This window comes from Amblyomma maculatum, chromosome 8, assembly GCF_055883805.1.
Source record: "Amblyomma maculatum isolate TAMU_Amacu chromosome 8, ASM5588380v1, whole genome shotgun sequence".
Taxonomy (NCBI): Eukaryota; Metazoa; Arthropoda; class Arachnida; order Ixodida; family Ixodidae; genus Amblyomma; species Amblyomma maculatum.
In genome coordinates, this window is record NC_139351.1 from 38,476,499 (window position 1) to 38,490,346 (window position 13,848).

Below are 13,848 nucleotides of genomic sequence, written 5' to 3' on the forward strand. Positions count from 1 at the left end.
CGTATGATCTTCTATGCATACCAGAACGACTACTTTTATTCGGGAACATGAATGAGCCCACAATAAAGCCCTGCCACGTTACGTACTCACGTACCGTGTGTTGAGCGTATGATCTTCTATGAATACCAGAACGACTACTTTTATTCGGGAACATGAATGAGCCCACAATAAAGCCCTGCCACGTTACGTACTCACGTACCGTGTGTTGAGCGTATGATCTTCTATGAATACCAGAACGACTACTTTTATTCGGGAACATGAATGAGCCCACAATAAAGCCCTGCCACGTTACGTACTCACGTACCGTGTGTTGAGCGTATGATCTGCTATGAATACCAGAACGACTACTTATATTCGGGAACATGAATGAGCCCACAATAAAGCCCTGCCACGTTACGTACTCACATACCGTGTGTTGAGCGTATGATCTTCTATGAATACCAGAACGACTACTTATATTCGGGAACATGAATGAGCCCACAATAAAGCCCTGCCACGTTACGTACTCACGTACCGTGTGTTGAGAGTATGATCTTCTATGAATACCAGAACGACTACTTATATTCATGAACATGAATGAGCCCACAATAAAGCCCTGCCACGTTACGTACTCACGTACCGTGTGTTGAGCGTATGATCTTCTATGCATACCAGAACGACTACTTATATTCGGGAACATGAATGAGCCCACAATAAAGCCCTGCCACGTTACGTACTCACGTACCGTGTGTTGAGAGTATGATCTTCTATGAATACCAGAACGACTACTTATATTCGGGAACATGAATGAGCCCACAATAAAGCCCTGCCACGTTACGTACTCACGTACCGTGTGTTGAGAGTATGATCTTCTATGAATACCAGAACGACTACTTATATTCATGAACATGAATGAGCCCACAATAAAGCACTGCCACGTTACGTACTCACGTACCGTGTGTTGAGCGTATGATCTTCTATGCATACCAGAACGACTACTTATATTCGGGAACATGAATGAGCCCACAATAAAGCCCTGCCACGTTACGTACTCACGTACCGTGTGTTGAGCGTATGATCTTCTATGAATACCAGAACGACTACTTTTATTCGGGAACATGAATGAGCCCACAATAAAGCCCTGCCACGTTACGTACTCACGTACCGTGTGTTGAGCGTATGATCTTCTATGCATACCAGAACGACTACTTATATTCGGGAACATGAATGAGCCCACAATAAAGCCCTGCCACGTTACGTACCCACGTACCATGTGTTGAGCGTATGATCTTCTATGAATACCAGAACGACTACTTATATTCGGGAACATGAATGAGCCCACAATAAAGCCCTGCCACGTTACGTACTCACATACCGTGTGTTGAGCGTATGATCTTCTATGAATACCAGAACGACTACTTATAATCGGGAACATGAATGAGCCCACAATAAAGCACTGCCACGTTACTTACTCACGTACCGTGTGTTGAGCGTATGATCTTCTATGAATACCAGAACGACTACTTATATTCGGGAACATGAATGAGCCCACAATAAAGCCCTGCCACGTTACGTACTCACGTACCATGTGTTGAGCGTATGATCTTCTATGAATACCAGAACGACTACTTATATTCGGGAACATGAATGAGCCCACAATAAAGCCCTGCCACGTTACGTACTCACATACCGTGTGTTCAGCGTATGATCTTCTATGAATACCAGAACGACTACTTATATTCGGGAACATGAATGAGCCCACAATAAAGCACTGCCACGTTACGTACTCACGTACCGTGTGTTGAGCGTATGATCTTCTATGCATACCAGAACGACTACTTATATTCGGGAACATGAATGAGCCCACAATAAAGCCCTGCCACGTTACGTACTCACGTACCGTGTGTTGAGAGTATGATCTTCTATGAATACCAGAACGACTACTTATATTCATGAACATGAATGAGCCCACAATAAAGCCCTGCCACGTTACGTACTCACGTACCGTGTGTTGAGCGTATGATCTTCTATGAATACCAGAACGACTACTTTTATTCGGGAACATGAATGAGCCCACAATAAAGCCCTGCCACGTTACGTACTCACGTACCGTGTGTTGAGAGTATGATCTTCTATGAATACCAGAACGACTACTTATATTCATGAACATGAATGAGCCCACAATAAAGCCCTGCCACGTTACGTACTCACGTACCGTGTGTTGAGCGTATGATCTTCTATGCATACCAGAACGACTACTTTTATTCGGGAACATGAATGAGCCCACAATAAAGCCCTGCCACGTTACGTACTCACGTACCGTGTGTTGAGCGTATGATCTTCTATGAATACCAGAACGACTACTTTTATTCGGGAACATGAATGAGCCCACAATAAAGCCCTGCCACGTTACGTACTCACGTACCGTGTGTTGAGCGTATGATCTTCTATGAATACCAGAACGACTACTTTTATTCGGGAACATGAATGAGCCCACAATAAAGCCCTGCCACGTTACGTACTCACGTACCGTGTGTTGAGCGTATGATCTGCTATGAATACCAGAACGACTACTTATATTCGGGAACATGAATGAGCCCACAATAAAGCCCTGCCACGTTACGTACTCACATACCGTGTGTTGAGCGTATGATCTTCTATGAATACCAGAACGACTACTTATATTCGGGAACATGAATGAGCCCACAATAAAGCCCTGCCACGTTACGTACTCACGTACCGTGTGTTGAGAGTATGATCTTCTATGAATACCAGAACGACTACTTATATTCATGAACATGAATGAGCCCACAATAAAGCCCTGCCACGTTACGTACTCACGTACCGTGTGTTGAGCGTATGATCTTCTATGCATACCAGAACGACTACTTATATTCGGGAACATGAATGAGCCCACAATAAAGCCCTGCCACGTTACGTACTCACGTACCGTGTGTTGAGAGTATGATCTTCTATGAATACCAGAACGACTACTTATATTCATGAACATGAATGAGCCCACAATAAAGCCCTGCCACGTTACGTACTCACGTACCGTGTGTTGAGCGTATGATCTTCTATGAATACCAGAACGACTACTTTTATTCGGGAACATGAATGAGCCCACAATAAAGCCCTGCCACGTTACGTACTCACGTACCGTGTGTTGAGAGTATGATCTTCTATGCATACCAGAACGACTACTTATATTCGGGAACATGAATGAGCCCACAATAAAGCCCTGCCACGTTACGTACTCACGTACCGTGTGTTGAGAGTATGATCTTCTATGAATACCAGAACGACTACTTATATTCATGAACATGAATGAGCCCACAATAAAGCCCTGCCACGTTACGTACTCACGTACCGTGTGTTGAGCGTATGATCTTCTATGAATACCAGAACGACTACTTTTATTCGGGAACATGAATGAGCCCACAATAAAGCCCTGCCACGTTACGTACTCACGTACCGTGTGTTGAGAGTATGATCTTCTATGCATACCAGAACGACTACTTATATTCGGGAACATGAATGAGCCCACAATAAAGCCCTGCCACGTTACGTACTCACGTACCGTGTGTTGAGAGTATGATCTTCTATGAATACCAGAACGACTACTTATATTCATGAACATGAATGAGCCCACAATAAAGCCCTGCCACGTTACGTACTCACGTACCCTGTGTTGAGCGTATGATCTTCTATGAATACCAGAACGACTACTTTTATTCGGGAACATGAATGAGCCCACAATAAAGCCCTGCCACGTTACGTACTCACGTACCGTGTGTTGAGAGTATGATCTTCTATGAATACCAGAACGACTACTTATATTCATGAACATGAATGAGCCCACAATAAAGCCCTGCCACGTTACGTACTCACGTACCGTGTGTTGAGCGTATGATCTTCTATGCATACCAGAACGACTACTTATATTCGGGAACATGAATGAGCCCACAATAAAGCCCTGCCACGTTACGTACTCACGTACCGTGTGTTGAGCGTATGATCTTCTATGCATACCAGAACGACTACTTATATTCGGGAACACGAATGAGCCCACAATAAAGCCCTGCCACGTTACGTACTCACGTACCATGTGTTGAGCGTATGATCTTCTATGAATACCAGAACGACTACTTATATTCGGGAACATGAATGAGCCCACAATAAAGCCCTGCCACGTTACGTACTCACATACCGTGTGTTGAGCGTATGATCTTCTATGAATACCAGAACGACTACTTATATTCGGGAACATGAATGAGACCACAATAAAGCACTGCCACGTTACGTACTCACGTACCGTGTGTTGAGCGTATGATCTTCTATGAATACCAGAACGACTTATTATATTCGGGAACATGAATGAGCCCACAATAAAGCCCTGCCACGTTACGTACTCACGTACCGTGTGTTGAGCGTATGATCTTCTATGAATACCAGAACGACTACTTATATTCGGGAACATGAATGAGCCCACAATCAAGCGCGCTGGACATGACAGCCACTGCATTCGGCTTCCCAAAACTGCCACAGCATATGCGTTAAACAGCTATTTTATCGCGCTGACCACTGCGAGCTTCGTAAGCTACGTGTCGTACGCAAGTTATTCCTGCAATAAGGTCACGTACGCAGTTGCTCGTATGAACCAAAATATGAGCGCACACTTTCTCGCCCAGTACAGCGGCTCTGTGTTGCAAGTGAGAACAAGTTTTCAGTCTAATTTATGCATTGCGATGGGATAGAACAACAATACAACGGAAAGCCTGTCGACTGAGCATTCAGGCCTAGGTGCTGTGTTTTCTGTCACTTCACACATTTAAGCGGTAAATGTCTATCAGCTCACCGCTGTTCTTAACTTACGCGCTGAGCCGGGTACACAGCCCCCGAAAACCTGCTCGTAATGGCTGAGGGCGGCGACTCTCTTTCTAGTGCTCCGAGTTTGGTTAGTCAAGATCACTATGTCAAAAATGTGCTTCTTCGGGGCCCGTTTGCCCCGCCGGGGTGGTGCAGTGGTAAGAGGCCCGACTACTGTGCCGGAGTTCCCGGGATCGAATCCCGGCCTCGGCGGCTGCGTTTCGATGGAGGCGAAACGAAGTGGCGTCCGTGTGCTGTGCGATGTCAGCGCACGTTAAAGATCCCCAGGTGGTCTAAATTACTCCGTAGCCCTCCACTACGGCCCCCCTTTCTCTCTATCCACTTTCACTCCCACCTTCATCCCTTCCCTTACGGCGCGGTTCAGGTGTCCACAGAGCAAGTGTGACAGATACTGCGCCTTTCCCTTCCTATGAACCAACCAACCAACCATCGGGGCCCGTTTACCTATGTGATTCGGAGAGCATAGCCGCGGCGCTCGCTACGGCCGAAGAAATTCTTCGTCGAGACAACTGCTGAGAGCACGCATTTCAACTGTCTTCCGCTTGCTGCTCTGGCCGTTTTCGCGCGATGCAAGATTACACGCCTTTCGGGTCATGTCAGACGTCGCCTCGTCTTTGCTACGACCTTTAGGTGCTTTCCGATGGTCCCTTCTTGGCAAGATCAAAACTACTTTTCGGGTTTGCGAGCATTATGCAACAGCTGGGAGAGAGATGTTATGACTAAGAGCCTCTTGCAGGACTATAGCTAGCCTAAGTGCTGAGCAGATATAATGCCCGTAAAAAATTTGAAGTTTTGTGAATAGAAAGCGCTCATATATTTATACTGATTGTATTTTACTATCTGTGTGAAACATTTTGGCAAGTTCATACACTTTTTACGCTCCTTGGCTTGATCAAAAATTTCGCTTTCTATTTTATTCGGGAGCTACTAAATTAATTTATATTCAGAATATATATTACTATACGTGTAAGACAAGTAAAGCAGACCTTTAGCAATTTTTATTGACATATCTATTGGTCAAATATTTAGGGGAATCCCCCAAGGTGGAGTAGATTTGTAATAAGGGAGTAATTACTCATTGCATCCACCCAAGCGCAGCCATACGGCTACAAAGGAAAGCTACACAGCTTTCTCAGAAACTTCGTAGTTAAAGAAAAATTCGTCCTGATCCGGGAATCGAACCCGGCACCACCGCCTTTCCGGGGCAGTCGCTCTACCCACTGAGCTAACCAGGACGGTCAGCAGATCAGATGGTAGGCCGAGAGCGAATTGATCTATAACTCGAAGTGGGAATGGTGTTGGTCAGTCTTTAAGGCGGTGGTGCCGGGTTCGATTCCCGGATCAGGACGAATTTTTTTTTAACTACGAAGTTTCTGAGAAAGCTGTATAGCTTTCCTTTATAGCCGTATGGCTGCGCTTGGGTGGATGCAATGAGCAATTACTCCCTTTTTGAAATATCTATGTGGCGATCATCTCCTGCGGATCGTGCTAAATGTTCCAGATTGATTGTGTTCCTATTTAGTAGGGAAGACCAACTACTTCTTCATCAGCTTTCAACAACAGGCGAAAATTTTTATTCGCGAGATAGCTTGGCCACTTATAAAACGAAACAGAAGTAATCGGAGCTGCATGGTTGGTGCAAGTTAAGCAATACAAAGGAGTGAAAAAGGGGTACGCCACATACAAGGAAGTGCAAAGATGCTTTAGAGCGTGAGTTGGCTTCAGGAACGCGTGAGTGAGGCCACGAGTGAAATAATCGCGACTCGGAAAAACAAGTGTACTGACATTTGGCGTCTGTTCTTTTTCGAACCTGACAGTCTTACCAGGCAGAAACTGTATACGAACGGATACATTCGAGGTTAGGCCGCAATGTACGCTCTTTCTGAATTTTCGTTAGACCAAGAAGTGTTATAACACATTTGCTTGCAAAAATCGGTTATGGGTTAAAGGCGGGAATAATAGGATGTGCATACCGATATTCCTCTGTTGAATGCCGCTGCCAGAGTTCTCGCAAGCAATGTCCTTTGTGCGCAAGGTAAGAGGTGGACGGTAACATGCACCTCCGAATCCGCAGATTTTGGCTTTTCTTCACGACGTATGGCTCGGGTTTTTTTTTTTTTGCTAGCCCACGCATATCACATCGTAAAGGTCTGCTTTCCGGGCGCAAAATGTGCATTCAACTGAGAAAGTGCCCTAGTTGCATGCAGTCCGGGCTTTCACTTACGCACAGACGCACATAAGCAGAGATGTGAAGACGCATCTCTAACCAACATCTCCTTGCAGGCCTATGCAGGCCAGCCGCAGCTATCATGGGAAGTCGGTCTGCACAGTCTTTAAGAGCATCAAATTGTCCGCCGCTTGGAGAACGACGTTAGGTCCGTTTCAGCAACGTCGCCAATTCCGCAATACGGTGCCGAAACGTAACGGTAGCAAAATTAGGATAATGAATAGACCCCAGAGACGGTGGAGAGAAGATTGGCAATATCTACACTGCTCAGAAACTGGGACATTTCTTTGGAAATTTTTGTAGCGGGAATCATCTCGGAGTTTGCTGGGTTTTGACAGAAAATAGGCGACTGAGCTAGAAAAATGTTTCAAGGTACCTCCTCCCGATATAGTGTTTTTACAAAATGTTGCTCATCATAAGACGTTTATCTATCATAAGACATTAATCTGTTTGCAATAAGGATTTGCACTGTGCCTCTTATGTAAGTTGAGAAACTTTACCTCAAAAAGCCATCACTGATGAATATCTCCGCAAACCTTTCTAACAGACTGTGCACCACTGCTCAAATGGGGGTTTCTGCAAATTTATTGTTGCTCGACAAGTTCTATATAGTAGGAGTGCAAGAGAGCTCACTTTCGTGGCTGGAAACAAAAATTGGTAAGCTTTAAAAAGAAGGTAAACAATTTTTATATAGCGGTTGGATCACAGGTTTTCGCCTGTCATATTGAAATTGTTCCCTATATCACAGACGTTTTTGCACAAGAATTCGAATCTTCTTTTTCCTCTTAGCTGGAGCACCTTTTATTCCAAGGAATTCAATGGACATTCAAAATCTTGTTCATAACATCGAAGCCGTGGCTACAGGGACCAACTCAGCGCCTTGAAGTCAAAGTAAACTGCCATAGTCATTGAGATAGCGTTGAAAGCAACTTTCTAAAGCACACTGCGGGCTTAACCACAAGGTTAAAATAGTATACACGCACACAGACACGTACAATCGCACACACGCACACAGACAAAAATACAGCTACACGCGTGCTCGAGCGGCGCACTGCGTCTGTTCTGTTTTCAGTCGAGCTAACAGCACATTGTTTTTGTTGGAATCATGTGCCTGTTTACCCATTCTTCCTCACTGTCCTCAGTCGCTTTTAAGCCTTATGCTCAAGGGTCATTGCCACCTCAACCATCAGTGACAGTTTGCAATATAAACTCCCCACCGCGTCATGAAATCAAGAAAATAAAAAACTCGCTCGTACTTTCTTTGTGCATTACCGATATCGCTATCTGTTGGAGATTCGCGCTGGAATCAGCAAGCAGAAGGAAGACAAGGACTGGAAGCGGGAGTGCGTGAAATAGAGACTGAGCGCCATGTTGGCATATTGAGAATCGTGAGGACAGCCAGGTATTAAACGCAGTGTAGAGGCGTCCTGGTGTCTGCCCTCCTTCTTTTACAATTTATGGTGCCGAAACCCGGGAGGGTAATGTGAGCTCCTCCAATGACCCTTCCTGGAGATTGCGAAATGAACGCTAATGACCCTCCACGAAGATACCAGGAGCTCCGCTATCGAATACCACCGGTCAGAGAGAAGAGGGCGACACTGAGAGATCGAGACACCATGGACCGCAGCAGAAGGAAACGCGATATCCAACGAGTATTTCTGAACCGGCTTTTACATCAGGCAAGAGAACTTTTGAATTGAAAAGCAGTAAATGTTCTTGCGCTAAAGCTCATTCAAGTGAGGCTAGAAGTATTCAGTGACGGCTTGCGCGTACAGAACGAGAAGCTGCACGCTTTTATAAGTGACGCTTGTGCAGAAGACGCCGTCGCTGCACTAGTCTCCGAAATATGCGTTGTGGGGCTAGTAGGTTCATACTCAGATAGGTTTTATGCGCACAAAAAGACAAGGGAGACAGGAAGGAGCGCAACTTTCAACTGTTTTATTCCGGAAATGTACACGACATTTGCAATTTTTAGACTTGAATATAACCCTTAAGGACGGATGCTTTTGCTGGAAGTACCAACCGCGTGCACAAAAGAAACTGTTGCCTTTTGATTCCAAGCAATCAAAAACGGTTAAACGTGCTATCGCTTTGATGTGCCTGCAGTCATCCCTAGGGAAGTCCAGTTGTCACATGGCGCAGGAAAGCTTTCACGATCAGATAGCGAAGCTGAAACAGGCAGGCTTTCCCCAGATAATAGTGAGTTCAGTGGCTGAAGCTCTTCTCAAGAAGGTTAAACAAGAAAGGAATAAGAAATAGACAACGATTGCAGTTGCACAGAGGAAAGTGAAACCGGTAGTCATTCCGTATCAGCATAAACTGGCTCATAACCTCAAACGCGTGGCTAACAAGTTTAAAGTACCCGTGGTTTTTTCGGCCCCCAAGGAAACTCTCTTCTTTGTGTCGTCTGGTTTTGCAAGATAGTAGCCGTAACTCAGACTGCAAAATCAAACATGTTAATAAGTTTGTGAAGTGTGAAAAAGGGGTGGTGTACAGGATTCCGTTGAAGTGTGGGAAGGTGTACATTGGGCAGTCGGGCCGATGTGTTAATGACCAATTAAGGGAGCACAATTTGTCTTTGAGGAACGGTACCGGGTTGCACCTGCCGGTGCACATCAGTGAGTGTGGAAAAGATAATGACCAAAAACAGAAAGCAGAAAAACTGTGTGATGCAACGCTACAAGGCAGCGGCATCTTGTGCAGGAGCACTGACACGCTTGCGCGAGAATTGGCTGAGGCCTACCATATTAGAAAAAGCGGAAGTTCACGTATAAGCGCACCATCTGTGACAATGTATGATAAAGAATTTGTCTTTTTAGATAAATTAGATAAGAGGTGAGTGACCTGTACCCTCCTTTGTGCTTTTCCTGGTCTCGCACATGGCACTGATGATTATGCAATGATAATTTTTTTGGTATAAATGTCGTGTACATTTTCGGAATAAAACAGATGAAAGTTGCGCTCCGTCCTGTCTCCCTTGTCCTTTTGTGTCTTCTTTTTTGTGCGCATAAAACCTATCGAGTCTCAGACAACTGCCGCGCAGACAATGACGCTTCTCTGTCACCACATCGAGACCCTTCAGGCGCCTGCTCATGATGCCAACAGCCCGGTCTACAAAGAGAGCCGTTTTACCGGAGAATTTAGCTTAATCACCTTTGGACTAAACCGTTGATTCTGTGACTGAGCTTAAAGAAAAACAAATCCAATTTACCACCGCGGCCACATCGATGCCAGACATCCATTTTGCCGAGTCAGCTCCAAAGGCATTATTGGAGGAACCTGATTACATCAAGACATCGTTCAGTCATGGATCAGAATAAGTGTGCCCATAGGGTGTGGGGATTCATAATCCCCTGCCCCCATTATAAAGGGCCGCGCGTAGTTAACACGCGTGATTACGTGCGCTCTTGGGGAGGACCGCGAGGAGAGGGCACACAGGCCACCCTCCCATCCTCCCAGGCTCCCGCGGCGGCACCGCACGGGTTTCCTTCTTTCCTACCGACATACCAGGGAAACATCCTCTCCCCGAGCCGAGGTGAGATGCGCGTCTGTCGCAACTCCCTCGGCGTCTTTTGACGGTTGGGCGTGCACGCGCACGGTTCAGCATTCCCGTCGGGAGACCGCCGCCTTCACCCTCTGCTGCCGGTCCAGCGCGCACTGACTGCCGCGGGCCGTGAGCACGAAGCCGCACGCAGGTGAGCAGTACCTCTCCCTCCTCGTGCGTGCTTCTCCCTTAGGTGGTTCTTTTTCACCCCCGTACGCGGCTTTCGCTCGCTACACGGCGGTTGTTCTTTAGTGTGTTTTCCTTTGCCGTGTACTCGAGCATAATAAACTGTTCGAGTACGAACTCGGTGTCTGTCCCCTCTGGCTCGAACCCGCCGCAGTAGCGACTTCTCGCACCGCGGGTTGGGGGTCACAGCTCTGTCTGCTAGGGCTGCACGTCGGGGCTAGAAGGCGACTGTAGCGTCTAGTCCCCTCGTGGCGCATTCTTGCGGGAGTAACACCCCCATATCTTGGCGCCCGAACGTGGGGCCAGAGGTGTGACAAACCGAGTGTCTGTGCATCGGGTTTTCGACACAGACAGGCCATGGAAGCGAGCATGCCTGACTTTCAGTCGCTGCTAATGCTTTCCGATATGGCTTCCCAACGGCAACCTGTTGGCGCGGCTGTATCTGCTACAGCCGGTCCAATTACAGAGGCTGACGCTAGCGACGCTAGCCCCAGTGACCTCATATCGTTTGAGCCGAGCTGTGCTTCTCCCGACGCACTCACTCAGACGCGCGGCGACGCAGGGCACTTTTCGCCAAGCGCTATGCCGCGAGGTATGGAGTGCACGGAGCGGCCGCTACCCTGCACATCCCAGCCGGTCGTTCAGCCAGATTTCTCTGGCCAGACCAATCCCCAAGAGGCTATGCTGCGCGACGCTTTGCGCCTCATAGAAAGCCTCACGGGTGTCGTGCAGACGACTCTGCACACATCCGCGCCAGCTGCGAGACCGAGGTTAGAGGTGGTTTTGCCCAGTTATAGCGGTTATCATGATCGTGTCAGTGCCAACGAGTACCTGGACCGCATGCTGACTTACCAGCAGGCGACAGGGCTACCCGATGGCGAGATTCTGAGACGCGTTGTGCCAGTCTCACTGACCGATCAGGCTGCCCGCTGGTTCCGCCTCACTGGCCACCGGTCAAGCACGCTGGATGAGTTCCGAACGCGGTTTCGCGAGGAATTCTTGCCCGCAGATTACCAACGGCGTCTGCGGCGCGAGCTGGAGCTACGTACTCAGCATCCGGACGAGTCCTTGCTCGAGTACGTGAGGGCGATGGACGAGTTGTATCGTCTCGCATACCCCTCGGCTCCGAACGGTGAGAAGGTAGAGCGTGTTACGCGACAAGCTCACCCTACCTTCGCAGCCTACCTGCGAGGAGCTCAGTTCAGAGATTTGGACGAGCTCGCCTCGGCAGCCAAGCGCATACAGGCGGACATTCTCGCTTCGCGCACCTATCGGCCACCCCCGCCGGCGTCGCACGCACTTGAGCCGCGATGCGCCTGGAACGGAGGCACTTTTCGACCTCGTTCCCGGGGAGCCGAAATGGTTGCATTGAGTGACGGACAAACGAGAAACGGTTGGGACCTGTCTGACCGAGCTCTCGACCCGTACACTTATGCCATGCGTACAGCACACGCTACGCCCGGCCAAGACACGCAGAATCGTAGTCGGCATCCCGACACGAGGACGCAAGCGCAACGCGCACCTGCAACGGTAAACCCTGCAGAGAGGTACGGTCAATCGGCGCGCGGCGACAGCAGCCCCGCCCGACAACGGCCGACTGCCCTCTGCTACCGGTGCAATCACCCAGGGCACTACGCCAGGGAATGCAGGCGCCCCGCTGCCCGAGAGTACGCGCTTTCGGGAAACGAGCGGAGCCGCCGCTGAGCACGACTGCACAGCCGGCGGCGTCAACAGCGGTGCTCAGTGAGTCACACGAACTCCTGGCCCCGTTGGCTTGTCGTTTTGGTCCCCCCAACGACACGCCAGTGCCACTTATTGAGCTTACTGTCGTCCGGCGTAAGTTCATGGCTTTGCTAGACACAGGAGCGTCCGCTTCGTTGTTTGGCGACGAGGTATGCGAACATCTCCGTCGGAGTGGGATCCGATTGCGAGAGAGCAACCTCGCCTTCCGACTAGCCAGCGGCACGGCGCACGCGAGCGGTGCCGCGCGGCTTGTGGTGCGATGGGAGAAACGAGTCAGGCGCCAGCGCCTCACCCACCTCCCCGGCCTGTCGGTCCCAATCATTCTTGGTAGAGACTTCCTCGCTAAGACGGGCATTGTTATTGACGTCTGCAACGGAGGATATAGGGAGCGAGCATGTGGCACCCTGAAACCTTTCGTTCAACCTCAAAAAGCATCAGAAGTACACTTGCTATCAGATGCTACGCGCGCAGACGTACGCAACAAGCGCCCGAAAAAGCTTCTCGAAACGCCTTCGGCCTGGCAGACAAATTCGCCGGTCAACCGCGCCGAGAGAAAAGGCGCGGAGGGGACTGACTCCCCTCCCGCGCGACCCCCTGCCCCTTTTGCGGTTGCACTTTGCGCCGCGGAGGAAGGCAGGCCTCCCCACCCTCTGCTGAACAACGTGAGCAGTTTGTCAAGGGAGGAAAAAGCGCGCTTGTCTCAGCTCTTGAACGAGTACGATGCAGTATTCACTGAGCGGCCTGGCTGTACTACACTAGTAAGGCACAAAATTGAGACAGGCGACGCCGTTCCTTGGAAGTGCAATCCCCGGCCAGTCAGCTTGGCTAAGAGGAAAGCGCTTGATGACGCTCTGGATGAACTTGTCGATACAGGCGTCGTGGAACGTTCAAACAGCCCCTGGGGTTTTCCAGTGGTGCTGGTGCCCAAAAAGGACGGAACTACCCGCCTTTGTGTGGACTATCGCCGCCTGAACGAGGTGACGCGGAAGGATGCCTATCCACTTCCGAGTATTCCCTCGATCGTGTCCAATGTTGGCGGAGCGAAGTACTTTACTACGCTCGATGCCAGTAGAGGATACTTTCAGGTGGAGATGGATCCCGGTGACAGAGCGAAGACTGCATTCACCTGTCACAGGGGTCTTTTCCAGTTTACCCGAATGCCATTTGGCCTGGTTGGAGCTCCGGCGACGTACCAGCGTCTTATGGACCGTGTCCTAGGTGATGCAAGGTGGCACTACGCTCTTGCCTACCTAGATGACATTGTGGTGTATTCGGCAAC

General features: G+C 48.8%; 1 protein-coding gene across 1 annotated transcript; it reads left to right on the forward strand.

The window, feature by feature from the left end:
• Positions 1–10,802: 10,802 nt before the first annotated feature.
• On the forward strand, positions 10,803–13,222 carry LOC146181015 (uncharacterized). The gene has a single exon (XM_084577840.1). It carries the CDS (start codon positions 11,184–11,186, stop codon positions 12,528–12,530), a length of 1,347 nt encoding a protein of 448 aa, XP_084433966.1. The 5' UTR covers positions 10,803–11,183; the 3' UTR covers positions 12,531–13,222.
• The last annotated feature ends 626 nt before the right edge of the window (positions 13,223–13,848 follow it).

What these genes read in the sequence shown, in the direction of transcription:
- LOC146181015 (XM_084577840.1), top strand. Translation starts at nt 11,184, where the DNA reads ATGGAAGCGAGCATGCCTGACTTTCAGTCGCTGCTAATGCTTTCCGAT.